This window comes from Miniopterus natalensis, chromosome 6 (assembly GCF_054644295.1).
Source record: "Miniopterus natalensis isolate mMinNat1 chromosome 6, mMinNat1.hap1, whole genome shotgun sequence".
NCBI classification, from domain to species: Eukaryota; Metazoa; Chordata; class Mammalia; order Chiroptera; family Miniopteridae; genus Miniopterus; species Miniopterus natalensis.
Genome location: NC_142086.1, coordinates 3,373,500 through 3,389,462, shown reverse-complemented (window position 1 = coordinate 3,389,462; position 15,963 = coordinate 3,373,500). Strand labels below are relative to the sequence as shown.

The 15,963-nt window shown below is 39.5% G+C and overlaps 1 protein-coding gene across 1 annotated transcript in view; it reads right to left on the bottom strand.

Moving 5' to 3' along the window:
* PLS1 (plastin 1) overlaps nucleotides 1-15,963 on the bottom strand; it is a 48,775-nt gene that overhangs the window by 22,381 nt on the left and 10,431 nt on the right. Inside the window, exons 4-9 of the mRNA XM_016214113.2 lie at nucleotides 15,433-15,565; nucleotides 13,661-13,742; nucleotides 9,450-9,615; nucleotides 9,226-9,368; nucleotides 4,706-4,801; nucleotides 566-761 (exon numbers count right to left, since the gene is read on the bottom strand). Of these exons, the coding sequence (XP_016069599.1) occupies nucleotides 566-761; nucleotides 4,706-4,801; nucleotides 9,226-9,368; nucleotides 9,450-9,615; nucleotides 13,661-13,742; nucleotides 15,433-15,565 (816 nt within the window). The remainder of the gene's footprint in view (nucleotides 1-565; nucleotides 762-4,705; nucleotides 4,802-9,225; nucleotides 9,369-9,449; nucleotides 9,616-13,660; nucleotides 13,743-15,432; nucleotides 15,566-15,963) is intronic.

Below are 15,963 nucleotides of genomic sequence, written 5' to 3'. Positions count from 1 at the left end.
AGAACATTCAGAATGAATATATATAGAGAGTATAGGAAAGTACTAAATACAGTACCTACATTAGGAGGGGTCAAATCTGCATTTCATGAAGCAAAATAGGAAAGTATTATAAATTATGAGACAGATAACAATAGCCCACACACAAGACAAGTAATGAATATTGTGAATTTTTTCATGTACACTAAGAACATTAAAAAGAGAACAATACTGGAGTCAAACTGTAGCTTTTGAAGGAGAAAACAAGCTACAGATAATTATTTTTTCCAATACATATTCATTGTCCATATTCGTGGTGGAGTTATGTTATGTGGTCATTTAAGAGAATATTTTTAACGTCTGACAGTTTTCACTAATGTCTAGAGAAATGACAGACAAGTAAGATTTACCCCACACTCTTTTAACCAAAACCAACACCCACTTTCTTTCATTTTAACTTTTTAACGGGTGCACATGCCCACACACAGTACACTGTCCCCCACCACACTCTCCCACCTCTGACCCTGAAGTCAGACAGTACCACAGGCAGATACACACAATGAATCAATTAAAGGCAGAAAGAGCCTACCTTCCAGCAAATTCATATCGATGTCATTATTATCAGGCTTGTGTAGGCATGGGTATGTGTTAAACAGATTAGCTACGAAGGCTAAGTTAAGTTTAGGGTTGCCCGAAACCACGTCTGCAGGAGTAACAAACTGTCTGCAGCCCAGTTTATCTGCTTCTTGAAGCATGAACCCAGCACGCTTCAGGTCATTTTTCTCCTAAACAACAAAATAAAATAAAATAAAATAAAATAAAAATGGTCAAGATTAAATTTTTGATTGGCGTATCTTTTTATGGATATTCATATTTATAAGCAATTGCTCTTCTGAAAATATGTCTAATAAAAATTCAAAATAAGGTCAGAATGTGCAGAAATTCCAAATTAACTTCCCCATTTCGTTTAAATCAGTAAGAATAAGTCTCTGAATTTTCTTGCTGGGATCAGAGTAATATTTCACTCTCATTGCTGAAATACTCAACAAAACTCTCAAATACTGTATCAGTAAACTCCTACTGATCAAAATATAGAGAACTTGATCAAGGCCATATTTTAGAGGGCTCTGGCTGAGAGGCTTAGTTGTCTCACCCATTCTACCCTGACTAATATTTTCAGTGGACTCTTTTCTCAATGAAAACAAGTTAGGATATTATTATTTTTGTGGTTGCTGTTAATCCTACTTGAGGATATTTTCTCCACTGATCTTTAGAGAGAGTGGAAGGGAGGGAGGGAGGAGGGGAGAAAGAGAAAGAAACTTCGATGTGAGACACACACATCGACTGGCTGCTTCTTGCACGTGTCCTGACCGGCCTGGGATATGGAACCTGCAACCCAGGTATGTGTCCCTGACCAGGAATCGAACCCGTGACCCATCAGTGCACAGGCAGACACTGTAACCACTGAGTAACATTGGCCAGGGCTGGGATATTATATTTTAATAAAAAAATATTAAAATCAGAAGGAACAATTCACAGTTGCAAAACCCTGGAAACAAACCAAATGCTTATCAACAGGAGAGCAGATGAATAAACTGTTATATTCACACCTGGCATACAACAATATGAGTAACTTAGGAATACGGTATGTTCAAAATAAGCACTAGAAATTTAAGTACAACATGATAAACTTTATATAAAATTAAAAAGTAAAATAATTTAATTTTGAAGGAATGTATTTGGTTGAAAGAAAAGTATATAAAAAGAAAAGCAAAAAAAGCAATGAACGTAGGATTCAAGGTGCTCATCATTACATTATGGTGAGGCAGAGAGATGGGCAGGGAAGAACTGTGGAGCTAACGTAAATTACTGCCAAGGTCTCAGCTTTCTTGTTGGACTGAGAGTTCAGAGGGGCTTGTTACAATTTCAAAACAGACAACTACAAACAAAAATATTTAGTTCTCATGTTTCCTTGGGTTCTTCCAATCTGAGGTAGGTCCTAAGACTTTTATTTTTTACTTTCAAAATTGTGACACTTGAGAAGTACTGGCATACTCTACCAATTATTTTGTAGAATGTCCTTCAATTTGAATTTGTCTAATGTTCTCTCACAATTAGACTGATGGTTAGATTTAAATATTTTTTATTGAGATGTAATTCACATCCCATAAAATTCACCACTTTCAAGTATAAAATTAAGTGATTTTCAGTATATTTACAAATCTGTAAAACAATCACCACTATCTAATTCTGGAACACTGTCATTATCCACCCCCCCACTCCCCCAAATGAATGAGTGAGTGAACAAACAGATATGTAGGAACCCCTGATGACTATATATCATACAAGGATTATGACTTATTTGTTCTGTGCACCAGACTTGCAGAAAAGTAGAAATGTAAATGAAATCAGAGAGAGTGATAGGTTCAATGCTATTAAACAACAATAAAATGTTACTAAGGTAGATACCAACAAATCACAATATGTGGACCTTATTTAAATCTTAATTCAAACTTTAAAAAGAAAATCTGACATTTATGAGCCAATTGGAAATGTCAGTGTTGACTAGATATTTAGATGACATTACAAATTATTGTTAATATTTTTAGGTAAGATATGGTATTATGGTTATATTTCAAATGTATATATATTTTTTCATGGTTGATTCTATTACAGATATCCCCCATTTATCCCCTCTGTGGCCCTCTCCAGCCTACCCCCCCCGCCCCAAAGGCCTTCACCACATTATTGTCTGTGCCACTGAACTGTGCATATATGAATATATATTCTTTGGTTGTCTCTTCCCGTCCTACCCACCCCCTTCGCCTCTGAGATCCCTCAGTCTATCCCATGCCTCCATGCCTCAGGTCCTATTTTGTTCGTGAGTTTACTTTGTTCTTTAGGTTCCACATATAAGTAAGACCATGTGATATTTGTCTTTCTCTGACTGGCTTATTTCACTTAGCATATTATTCTCCAGTTCCATCCATGCTGACCCAAAGGGTAAGAGACCCCTCTTTTTTACAGCTGCGTAGTATTCCATGGTGTAAATGTCCCACAGCTTTTTTACCCACTCATCTACTGATGGGCACTTGGGCTGTTTCCAGATCTTAACTATTGTAAATAGCACTGCTATGAACATAGGGGTGCATATGTTCTTTTTGATTGATGTTTAGGATATACTCCTAGAAGTGGGATCACTGGGTCAAATGGCAGTTCCATTTTTAATTTTTTGAGGAACCTCCATACTGTTTTCCATAGTGTCTGCACCAGTCTGCATTCCCACCAGCAGTGTACTAGGGTTCCCTTTCTCCAAATCCATCTGTATGCCTTCTTTGAATATGTGTCTATTCAGGTCCTTTGCCAATTTTTATAGGATTGTTTGTCTTCCTGGAACTGAGTTGTATTAAGTTCTTTTTATATTCTGGGTATTAACCCCTTATCAGATGTGTCATTGGAAAATATGTTCTCCATACAGTGGGTTCCCTTTCATTTTGTTGATGGTTTCCTTTGATGTGCAGAAACTTTTTAGTCTGATGTAGTGCCATTTGTTTATTTTTTTCTTGTGTTTCCCTTTCCCTCAGAGAGATATCAAAAGTTCTTTATATTTTAGAAATACACATTGAAATACTTATCGATGAAAAGATATGATGTAAAGAATTTGCTTCAAAACAATACGGGAGAGGAAGGAAATAGGCAGGTGATAAAAGTGAAAAAAGACTGACCATGAGCTGATAGCTGTTGAACTTTGGGGATGAACAAAGAGTAGTTCAGTACATTAAATCTGTTTACTTTTGAATATGTTTGAAATTTTACATGTTTTTCTCAGTTCCTAATTTTGACTCAGACTAATTTGCTAATTTGCATAGTTTTTTAATACTAAGTTTCTTAGATGTTTCATTATAATAATTTGAAATATAATTAAGTAATGACTTAAGTTGCCTTTAAAACTAAATATTGTGGACATTGTACTTTAAATACTTAAGAGATTTTCATACAAACATAGTCTTACCCGATTTTAATGTTTAGATAGAACCACCCTTGGTATTTACAACTTATGCTAAAAGAATGGGCTTCCTAGGAATTGTGTTAGATGGATCAGGATCTGTGTCAGCCCTTCCTACCCCATAAATACAAGGAATTGTCATCTTTTATTCTCTGTGTTTGCAAATATAAGCTGGAAAAGCCAATCATCCATTGTTTAGCCATCTCATAATGGCTCGTCGCTACCTTTCCTAATACACAGTGATCGGCACAAAAACACTCTGTGAGTTCCAGTTGTGTCGCCCCAGGGAAGGTAGATATAGAGTTAATTGCACACATACTCAAGGATGGAATTCTGTAATTTCCTTTCTTCGTGACAACCAGATGACTTAGCATGGAGATTTGGAGCTTAGGGTATGAAAAACTTCTGAACACCAAGCTATAATGGAGGGCTGGGGACTCCACAGGGAATGTTGCCTATTGAGAATTGCACTCTCAGTTGGACTATAATCACTAGTCAAACTCAGGGACTTGAGAGCGAGGGGAATGGGGAGTTATTATTGGGTAGATTTCACTATGGGTGATGAGAAGGTTCTAGATATGGAATAGTGTCGGTGGTTGTACACAATGGGGATGTACTTAATGCCACTGAACTGTATACTTAAAAATGCTTAAAATGGTAAATTTTATCTTATGCTTATTTTACCAAAGTTTTAAAAAAAATTAAGTTAAAAACTGTACTTACATTAAATCCCGAAAGATCAATTGCAATGGCAGGCCCATCATCCCGGTCACCTTTAGGTGCAATCTGATTAAGCAGGTGAAAATAGGCTCTTGAATCCTTCAAAGAAAGAAATAAAATAACATTTTTAAAATGAATAAAGTCATTATTAGATTTAGGAAAAAAGTGCTCAACCTGAAGAAATAGCCCTCATCTATGAAATGGAATAACCATTAACTTACTTCTTACTTACGGGCTCCTGAGTCACTGTGCTATTCTCCACTTCAGAGCTTCTAGCAACACTGTTCCCTACCCTGGAATACCGTTCCCCACCCTCTTCATTTGTTTACACTGCCAAGTATCAGCATCAGTTAAGATCAGGGGTAAGTATTATCTCTTGGAAGCCTTCCCAGGATTCTCTTAGAAGTGGCCACACTGTAATAAATCATCCAAGGAGGTCATATGCAAAGATGGCTATCATAATTCTTCCCGGAACATACATATAGCTCCTCCCATTAAAAGGCAGGTTCTACTTGCCTGCCTTTAACTGAGACTGCACTTGTGACGGTGCTTTGGCGAACTGAATGCAGGTGAAGTGGTGTTCCGGGGCTGCCAACAGGCCAGAGGAGCGCCTGCTGTCCTCCTGACCTCAGCTTCCACATAACAAGCCCAACCGCCGGAGGCTGTCATGCGAGAGGACGACCCAGCCAGCTAGGTGCAAAGGCCCCCGGGGAAGCAGTGAGTCACTAGGCTAACCGGTGTAGGCCCAGCCAGTGATCCCACCCAGAACTATCTGAAGCGGAATCACCCAACAGAGCTGCACTAACCCACGGAATCCCGAGAAACAAGTCACTGTTCAAGTTATTAATTTTGAGTGGCTTGTTGCACAGCAGTTTCTAGATCATTGAAATATCTATTCATCTACTAGAAGTGTCTCTCCCTGTGTAACTGGTAAGCTTCAAGAGCTAGATCTTCGCAACCCCCCTGCCTGGCATCAGGTTCCACAGCAGGGGTTTAATAAATACCTGATGCATTGAATTTTAAAAGAGAAGAGCCCCCGGTGGCCAGGAGGAGGTGAAACCCCCTGGGGAGCCCCAGTCCTCCTCCTCCTGCTGTGGCTCCCTGTGAGCAGCCTCAGGGACAGGAGCCACAGGCTCTGGCCGGGGTGGTAGAGGGCTGGCTTGGGGGCAGATCCTTCTTAATCCTTTGGTAAAAGTTCTGGGATTCCAGATGGCAGTAAATATACCCAGTCAAAATTTTTTGGCCCTACATAGAGTCACCTAGGCAAGCGGGGTGGTCAGGGGCTGACCCTACAGTGCAGCAATGAGGAACAGCCAGGAGCAGGCTGCCTGGACAGGGCGGAGCGCTGCAATTAGCCCAGCACTTCCCAGCAAGTCTCCTCTGGCCTCCCTGTCACAGAAACCCGACGCTTTGCAGCCACAGCTGATCTGGGGGGACAAGGGCATATTTTAAGAGTAAAAAAAGATGAGAAAGTTCCATTTCTGCTAGTTGGTAACAAATCAGATTTAGAAGGCAGCTTTCTGCAGAGGAGGCGAAAACCAGAGCCCACTGGTGGAATGTTAATCATGTGGAAACCTGCTAAAACCGCTAACGTTGGCAAGGTATTTTTGATTTAATGACGGAAATTGGAGCCAGAGAGATGGAAGACAGCAAAGAATAGAAAAGGAGAAGTTTAGCCATGAGAATCAGAGAAAGATGCTGCACTTTATAATCAAAGCCCGAACTGCTTTCTTATCTTGGCCATACTAATAAATATAATGTACAAGCATTTCCTTTGAAGGCTCACTGGACTGAAATTACTTTAACATTTTGGGAATTGTTATATATCACTATAAGTGCGAATTGGAACTACACTGAAACTCAAAATCACTTAAAAAATAAATTAATGTGGCTTCACCAAGAAGCAAAGCTTAACTTAGTTCATAAATGCCTACATTTATCACGGTCCTGAATATAATGCGCGAGCTTGTATTTTGAGGGAAGTCTTCCCTAGACTGTTATGAGGTGAGCTGGGATGGGAGTGGGAGGAAGGACTAGTTCCTCTGGTTTATTAAAAAGCTTTAATTTCATATCACTTAAAAATGTCTTTCTTCTACTGCCCTGAAAATGACAATGGTGACCATGATAGTTAAACTGTACCAGTTTTTTTAACTATTATTAAAGAAAATATAGAAGAATAGTAATTGGCATGGTTGTTGTATATAGTTAAAGTGAGAGTAATTCATCTGTGAACCTGAATTAATTAGCTGGTGATTAACTTAGAAAAGTGTTGCAAACTTGTACATGGAAATTTTTGACTATGCCTTAATTTAGAAACTGAAAAATACCAGGTTACAGCATTCTGGGTGCGTCCTCACTGGAGCCATGGGCCCAGTGCCCATGTGTCCTGGTGAGAGAATATAGGCCTAATATGGAGTACAACTTGTGTGTAGAAGATTCTTGAGAAGTAATTGTCTGCTGGCAGTCTGTCCAAATTTAAAATGTGTGTCGTAGTCTGGTTCTTGCAAGTAAGGTTCCAGAGCTCCTGACTGCTTTTAATTAACTACACAGTAGTTTAAAATAAAAGGCCAACATAGACTTGCGATATACTTTTAGACTATGAGGGTTCACCACCAGCTATGTTTCAGCAACCCTCTTTTTATTTGAGATGCTGGTCCCTGGAAATCCTTTTCTTTTTTTCTTTTTTCTTTTTTAAAAAATATCTTTATTGATTTCAGAGAGAGGAAGGGAGAGGGAAAGAGAGAAACATCAGTGATGAGTCACTGATCGGCCACCCCCTGCTGGGGATTGAGTCCGAAACCCGGGCATGAGTTCCGACCGGGAATCGAACCTCAATCTCCTGGATCCTAGGTCGATGCTCAACTGCTGAGCCACGCCCAGCCAGGCCCTGGAAATCCCTTTCTGCAAGTGGTAAGCATGTGTTAAGTTTTTGTTCTCTCTGGAGCAGGCACAGGAAACTTCAACATCAACAGTGCTAATCCACTTTGCACTAGAACATTTTGGGGAAATATTCATGTTTGCCACCTGTCAATTTTTAAATGTGTACTCGTGAGGTGGCAGAATGGCTATAAGGAAGTTATTAGGAGTATTTGCAGTTCTGTGTGTGTACATGATGAAGAATACTGTAGCTACATTTTCTAAAGTTAACATCAAGCAATCTAACCTGAGTATAGGGCAGAAAATATGTTCAGTCTACACAGACCAAATACTAGGCATGTGTCACCCTGTGGTATGCCCACTGGGAGAATTATAGCATGCAATTTGGGAACATAATGTCAATGAGAAATCTACCACTGCCAGATTTTTCTTTTCATCTTTGGAACGGAGCTAAGATAGTTGCTTCACAATTTTTCTTTCCTTTTGTTCAGTCCTAATTTCAATAAGTCAAAGATGTGTTCAGGTAGTACAGGTAACAGATATGTATGTAAAGTTAACATAGGCTTTTAAGAAACTCAACTCTTTAGATATTACACTCAGCCTGTGATGTTAAATATTTGTCCTTAAACGGTGTGAGGTGTATGTCTTTCAGTTCATATTTTTCACAGGCTGTGCCATGTGCAGAATTAAAGTACCAATGTAATGCTGGCACCGTGGCCCAGCGATTCCATGTGAACTCACCGTGGTCTTATCTAACCAGGGCCCTAATCACTAAATTGTGACTTTGCTTTGAGACCTTTCCTCTCCTGGGTACTGAGGTGCTACGCCACCAGCTGACAAAGATGCAGCACATGTCTTAGGCTGAAGCCACTAGCTGATTGGTTTATTTGCAATTTGAGTCATTTAAAAACCAATAAACTTCCTTTATAAAAAAAGAGAGAGCCTCCCAAATAAATTTTAAATGAGCATATAACAGACAAAAGCAGAGAAATACAATGTCATTTCAAAGAGAGAGATTGTCATCTAGCCCATTATGGCAAGAACATAACTTGACTGAAGGTGTTAATATAAAGAGAAAATATGAGTTAATGTCAACATTGATTAGTCTGAAGAGAAAAAAAAAAAGCATAAAGAAGAAAAAGTCACAGGGACCCCAGGTGGCAATGCCTGTCTTGACAGTGCCCATTAGAGTTGTTATTAGGCAGGCTGAATGCTACAGTTCCCTTGACAACAGCCTCCCAACAGGGAGGGAAGTGTTTCCAGCGACCGTATTGAGAGACTGACCTGAAGACCTCCTTTTGTCTACTAACTCCCTGTGCCCTCAGGTAATTTGGTTTCCTATTAGCTGGCTATTGGCCAAGTGGCAGTAAGAGTGTTGAACTGGTCAGGCAGCAAGGGCCTCCAGCGCAGCAAACGGATGGAATTCTCAGACTGACATTCACTGTATAATTTAGTCTATAAAATGGAAAGAATGCTTTCACCTGCTACGGAGTATCTCCTTCCCTTCGCAGCCAGTTGTATTTCTGATTATAATTCTCAGAGAAATGCAAAATTACATTTCCTACACTGTGCCCTTGTGAATTAAATTGCAGTTCAAATTTAAGTCTGTATCTCTTTTGTTTTACATTGAACATTAAAATATAAACCTTAATGTCTTGGCTGAAGTTGCTGATAGTGTGCCATCCAGCATTGGTCAAATGGTAGTTCACCCACCGCAGCAGTAATTCCTCCGGAGACAGCTTCATCAGCTCCTCTAGTTCCTCACCGTCATTCAGCAATGCAATCAGGGCTGAGCGGAAAACAATGAAATATAAATTCTTCCTGTAGTAGGTATACGTCAATGAAAACTAAGTATTTTTGATGATCATACCTTCATTCCTGGAAATCTCAATATCAGCAAAAAGACCAACTTTGATGATCTGCCAGAGAAGTCCCAAGACCAAGTGAGGCTTTCCTTCCTTGAGATCCTGTGCACCAATGTTGACCACTGTACATCCAATGGCCGAGGCAGAATTCAGGGCAAGGTTTAAATTTTCCTGAATTGCCACAAAGAAAAATACCCATGAGGAAGTACTTCCTAAAGTCTTATCAACAAGTTGAGAAGGTAAAAAAGAAACAATGGATTGTGAAATTTCAGATCTTTAAACATAAGTAATATTTAAATAAGCAAAACACCACTATTCAAAAAAAATTCTATGGCTTTAACTATTACCTCTATATGCCAATGACTTTCAAATCCGCCTCTCCAGCCCACACTTTCTCCCAGTCCCCACTCTAAGCTCTACACCTATATACTCACTTGGTCAGGTCTATCTGGGTGTTTCACAAGTATCTCAAACTCCACATATCCAAAGCAAGCAATCTTCTTGCCATGCTTTGCTGATCTTCTTCTAGTTACCTGTTTAAACTGGCTTTTCTTTATTTCCTGTCTTGGTGATAGGACTAACATCCATTCTTGCCTTCCTTCTTCCTTCGTCAGAAATCGGAGCGGAACCCTTGGTCTTCCCTGCTTCCCACATCCAGTCGCCAGTATCTGTCAATTCGACCTTCTAAATACCTGTGGAACTGTCAATGCCTTTCTTCAGGTTTCTCAGTTCCTACCTCACACTCATCTCAAACTGACTACAATCCATCTCCACAACACTCTGCTGTCAGCGACCTTAGTAAGAGAGAAACCTGATTGTGTTCCCTAGCTTTAAAACCCTTCTGGTGTTCCCTATCACTCCTACTGTGTCCTCTCACTCACTACATAGGACCCTCTGCCTGGAGCACGCTTCCCCCAATACCCACAAGCCCTTTAATATTGCTCAAATGCACCTAATGGCCTTCTCTAATGACCCAACACAAAAAAGCAAGTGTCACCAAACCCCTGCTGGCACTCATCATTCCCGATTTTACTCCTTAGCATTCTCTGACATATTTTCTCTGACATATTATATACTTATATGTTTATTACTGCATATAACATATATATCAAATATGTTACATATATATGATAACAAAGGTTTTTGTTATGTTTGGGGCTGTTCCCCTGTACTTAGCACATGGTATGTGCTCAATAAATATTTATTGAACAAGTGGATGAATGTGTAAGAGTGATTAAAGGCACGGAGGGAAAGGAGAGGGTCAAGTCCAAATTTGTAATATGGCAATCAAAAGCCCTTAGGATCTGACTCCAGCCTCAACTCCTGACACCCCACTTACACAGTCCATGCTTCAGCCAAGTCAGAAGGTCCTTTAGAGCTCCCAAGACACTGCCAGGGCTTTGCAGGCGGTTTTTGTCCAATTTCATTAAGCAGTAAAACTCAGCTTTGTCTCATCATCAACAGGTTGTGTTGTTTGATACATGGGGAACCAGCTTTTGGTGTTAATTTTATTCCAAACCATTGGCTTTACAGGTATAGCAAATGATTTATAAGTTATTAGCTTAAAAAATGGATTGAAAGTAAGGTGATAAAATCTGATTCGTTGAATAAATGGTACTTTCTAATTGGCAAATACAACTACTGGTATGTAGGGAACAGGACAACCACTACCATCTAAGGCCAGTTCCAAATTCTGTAAGAACAAAAAGTAACAGGAGAGCCCCAGAGAGGCTGCTCCCCAGGTCTTAACATGGACAACTGCCCTGGGTGCTCAGCCCTCCTTCTGAAGACCTGTGTTGGGGGAGAGACAAGGACAATGGGGAATCTCCAACAACTGGGACGTGAGAGAGGTGTTCTCCCTTGAGCTCCAGCGTCCTCTGTAAACAGGGCATGTTACAGAGATGCTAACAAACGACCCAAGCGAACCCGGCAGTTCAACTTGGGCTACCCGTCCACTCTCTCCCATTTTACCGGGCAGGAAAGTTCATACTGCTGTTTCAGACGGCTTCTCATGTCCCTTCTATTTTGATTAATTAACTATTCTCTTCTTTATTAACAAGCTCATATAGGTACTGAAAGTCTTTTAATTCATACCACTTCACAAATTTTCATTTTTCATAAAGTTTCCATTCCAAGTGAGTTCCCTTTTGTTAATAATTTTGAGAGGGCTGTGCTAGACACTTATTGGGTCAATAAGAATAAAGACATGATTTGTTCTTCAGATTTCACCATTTTACATATTACCACTTTTACTTCACTTGGAATGTCCAAATGGGATCTACGATTTACCTACTTTAACTGCAACTGTATGTAAGGTGAAATTAATTTTATGTGTACATTTGTACATACATGCAAATAAAAAGGACATGCACATACGAGTACTTTATTTGCACTGGATTTTTTTACATGTTATAATGAACAGATTCAGTATCCTATACCCACTCTTGTTAGTCTCCTGACTTTTGGGTCCCTAAATCACCAATCTGCTTTTCAGTCTTATTCATGTAATTAACTTTTCTTTCAATAATGATAAATAAGAAAATGCAGCTCAGTAGTACACGGGGTGAAGAGAAATGCCGAAGTCTCTAAGGTGAAAAATGAGTCTCGCCCTTAACTACCTGGTGCCCCTCCCCGCTTTCCCGGTTACTGTACGCCGTTCTCACCATTTCCTATTTCTTTTCTTTCCTACAACATGACAGCCTATAACCTATCACCAGAAGGTGAAAACTATATTATCACTATTTTTACAACCTTTTACAAATGAATTACACCACTTGGGATCAAGTTTCAAGAAAAACTGGTAGTTTCCTAGCAGATCTATCTAAAATTAGAGCTCTAAAATTACTGAATAAACAAAGCAGGTTTAAAATCCACAGTAACACTTTGCCTTTTCCTGGGGCCCGCCTTTCTTCCTTCTACACCAGTACACTCTCCCAGGCACAATTAGGCCTCAACTACTGCACCCTACTCATATTGGAAGAATGCCGTCTCTAAAAATAAAACTGCAAAAGGCTTAGCCCCTCAGACTCTCCCTGTAGCTATTGCAAAATAGTTACAGAATATTTTTTCTTTATTTTCTTTAATGCACTGCATACAAATATTAAAAGTAAAACCAAGTAAATTTATACAACAGCAAGAGAAGCTGTATTTCAGGTTCAGTGCCATAAAAAATTGAGTGACATATATTCTAGAAATAAGACATAATGAATGTTTTCAACAATCATAGATATTAGATGAAGCATCCTGACACAAGGTGTGAAAAAAAATAATCTTTCAGCAATTACAATCAGAAAAGGGCTTCAAGAAGAGCAGTTTCTGCCAGGGATACACACGTTCCTGGCTTACTGTAGCGGGGGGAAAGAGTCACATTCGTCAACATCTAACTACAGCTCTCAAGGGTGACAGGGAGTGGGAGTAGCCCTTGGACAGGCTGAAACCAACCACGCACCACCGCCCTCCGGGCACAGCTTCCTATAGGAGAGCCTTAACAGCGTCAGCAAAATCAAGGATTGTGCTTGCCAACAAAAATGAAGGAAACAGCTCACTTTGAACAGCTGCAGTTGTGACCAGCACGTGGAGTAGAGGATGGCACAGGGATAAAGGATGGGCTCTGGGAGGCCCTGGATGGCAGCCTGGCTCTGACACGGGAGCCCTCAGTGCCTCAGTGTCTTGATCTTTATAGTCATAGTGTCTCATTTTAAGGCTGCCGGGAGGAGTCAAAGGGGTAATTCATGCAGTACGTTTAGAACATGACTTGTACCTAGTAAGCACTTGGTAAATATTGTTATGCACCCATTGAGCAGACATTTGACGGGAAAAGTGTGGTAAATATAAATTACTGAACTTTAACAAGATGTGAATGGACAAGCTGACGACAGAAGAGTTTAGTACAAAAAGAATAGCTAAACATTTTGTGAAACAGTAAAACTATGCACTCTTCCTTTCTCAACCAACCAACAAAAGCACTAGCATTCAGCAAGTACTCATTAATAAAAATAACAATTATAATACTATAGCTTGAATACTATTATCTTAAATAAAGAAGTTCATCCAAAGTACTTTGGATCTTAATTTCATTTATTACAAAATGCAGCTAAATTTTTATTTAATAAAACCTCATTTTTATATGAAACTGAAATTATGTTAAATCATAGGTTTTACTTGGGCCCAAACATTCATTAAGAACATCCTTCTACTTTACAGCACAAATACTTACAGAAACAGTGAAAGGGGTGAGCTTTTTCTTATTAATGGCTCTTTCATCAATTGTATCTGGTTCAGATAAGTTGATCATTTTGCTAAAAAAAAAAATTGGAATAATTTAGTGTAAGTTTCCCAGAATTGTTTTTAATTCATTTTTGCAAGCAAAATAGTTAAATTTTTCAAAGTAATAATCATCTATTTCTTTACAATATTATACTGTAACTCATGTCAGTATAATTTTTAAAATCTAAAAAATATTCCCTAACCTGATACAAATACATCATTCACTCAATAGTAATCTTAGACCTTCCTAACTTTTAAAAACAGTCCTGCATTTTCTTTATGTGAGCCTTGTCTTGATTTCACTTAATGGTCATTAACATATAGCACTGTAACAAAGACATTCTAAAGGAGCCAAGTTTCATAAAGCAGAATCACACTGTTAAAATACTGTTGTTGCAGAAAGGTAAGTAGCAGGGACTTGGTCTTTCTCAAACTTCAATAATTCAAACATTTTAAAAGAAATTAACATAAAATGTATCTCTATATTTTAGAATATATTTTGGAAAATGTCCATTCAATTCATAATAGGAATTTCCTCTGAAGGTCAGAGGAAGAGACCAGAATTGTAGGTGTAGGTCACAGTATATTTCCTCCCTTCCTCCCTCCCTCCCTCCCTCCCTCCCTCCCTCCCTCCCTCCCTCCCTCCCTCCTTCATGAGGCCCCGCTTTCTTGGTCTGTATCATACTGAAAATCAAGATCAAGCCAGCTTCTGCCCTTCTGCTCCACGGGAGATTTCTGTCCTCTGTGAGCTCGCCTTAGGACACCTGCGTCACCATGTGACAGGTATGCCGCCCCAGTCAAACTCCCCACCTGGCACTGTCCCTTCCCCTGCTCCCGAGGGGAGGGGTGTGTGGCCCGTGGGGGCCTCCCACTTATGCACCTCTCAGGTCTCTTCCCCTTGCCAGCCCAGAGTCAAGCTCAACAGGGTTTCTTTCCCCGCTGATTCTGCCAGCCCGTTCCCTTGGGTGGTTTCGCTGGATAGAAGGCAGGGGCAGTGGGACTCTCCTTCATCCAGCCACAGTATACGTTACATGTAATGTCCCAAAAACTAAGATCCTGTACTCATGGTAGGTTTTCCTTCTTTTCAAGTAAAAACACAGAGAAAAGACTGAAGGAAATATGCCAGAATATTAATGATGGCTGAGTATGGGTGATAAGAATATCTGTGATGGTTATTTTCTTCTAAGTTTTCTGTATATTTATAAACTTTAAAAACACACACACTTGTTTTGTACCAAAAACTGTGCTGGGACTATAGTACATGCAACAAAGATAAGACATGCCCTTCGAGAGTTCACAATGGAGCCAGCAGAAGCAGCCTGCAGAGACAACGGGAGGACAGGCTGGGCAGCAACATTCATGGCATTTCTACACTTACTCATGTTCCTGTCCCCATCAACACGCCCTTACTGAGAAGTGAAAAAAGAAACCCTGTGAACACTGTAAAATGCATCAGAGGAATAACTCAGGTGTCCTGGTAAAAGTGTCTATTAAGGTAACAGAATAAAAAGATATCAGAAAATTAAGAAATTACATTAGAAAGAAAATTCTAGAAAACATATAGCACTTAATTTTCTATGTGATATAAACTCTTCAAGACCTAGGTAGCTATGTGTTAAGTAGTTCCAAAAGACAACCAATTTGCTGAATTGTAATTTTCATTGAATGCTCATCAACGGCGACTGTAAGAACATAGCTCCCTCAACCCAGTGCTCAGCTCACCAAAGAAGGATGCCATCTGCAAGGGATTTGAAAAGACTGCCGTCGCTGGGATTCATGGGTATGAGATGCTTACAGTCAGGGTCATTCTCCAGGGCCTTGTTTATCCAGTTAACAAAAGCCACCTTTTCTTCCTCTGAAAACAGAAAATCATAGTAGCAAACCTCATTTCACAAAATTCATTGCACTATCGAAACATTTCTGTTCAAAGATTATAAATGCCAATTACTAAAACTCTAATAAAACACTAAAAGTTTTAAGAAATGGAAAAAGGGGAATTCATTCCACTTTTTCATCTGCTATATTAGGGGAGTAAGGTATAGATCTTAAATGAACACAATAAATATTCAGTTTTATTCTATAATCTTTCCAAGTATATATTGCTTCTGAGAGCAAAAGAATCAGATGCTAACCATCAGAGGTCACACACACACACACACACACACACACACACACACACAGGGACGGGGTGGGGGGAAGAGAGAGAGAGAGAGATAAAAAGACACAAACATCTACTATTTTTCTTTTGTACAC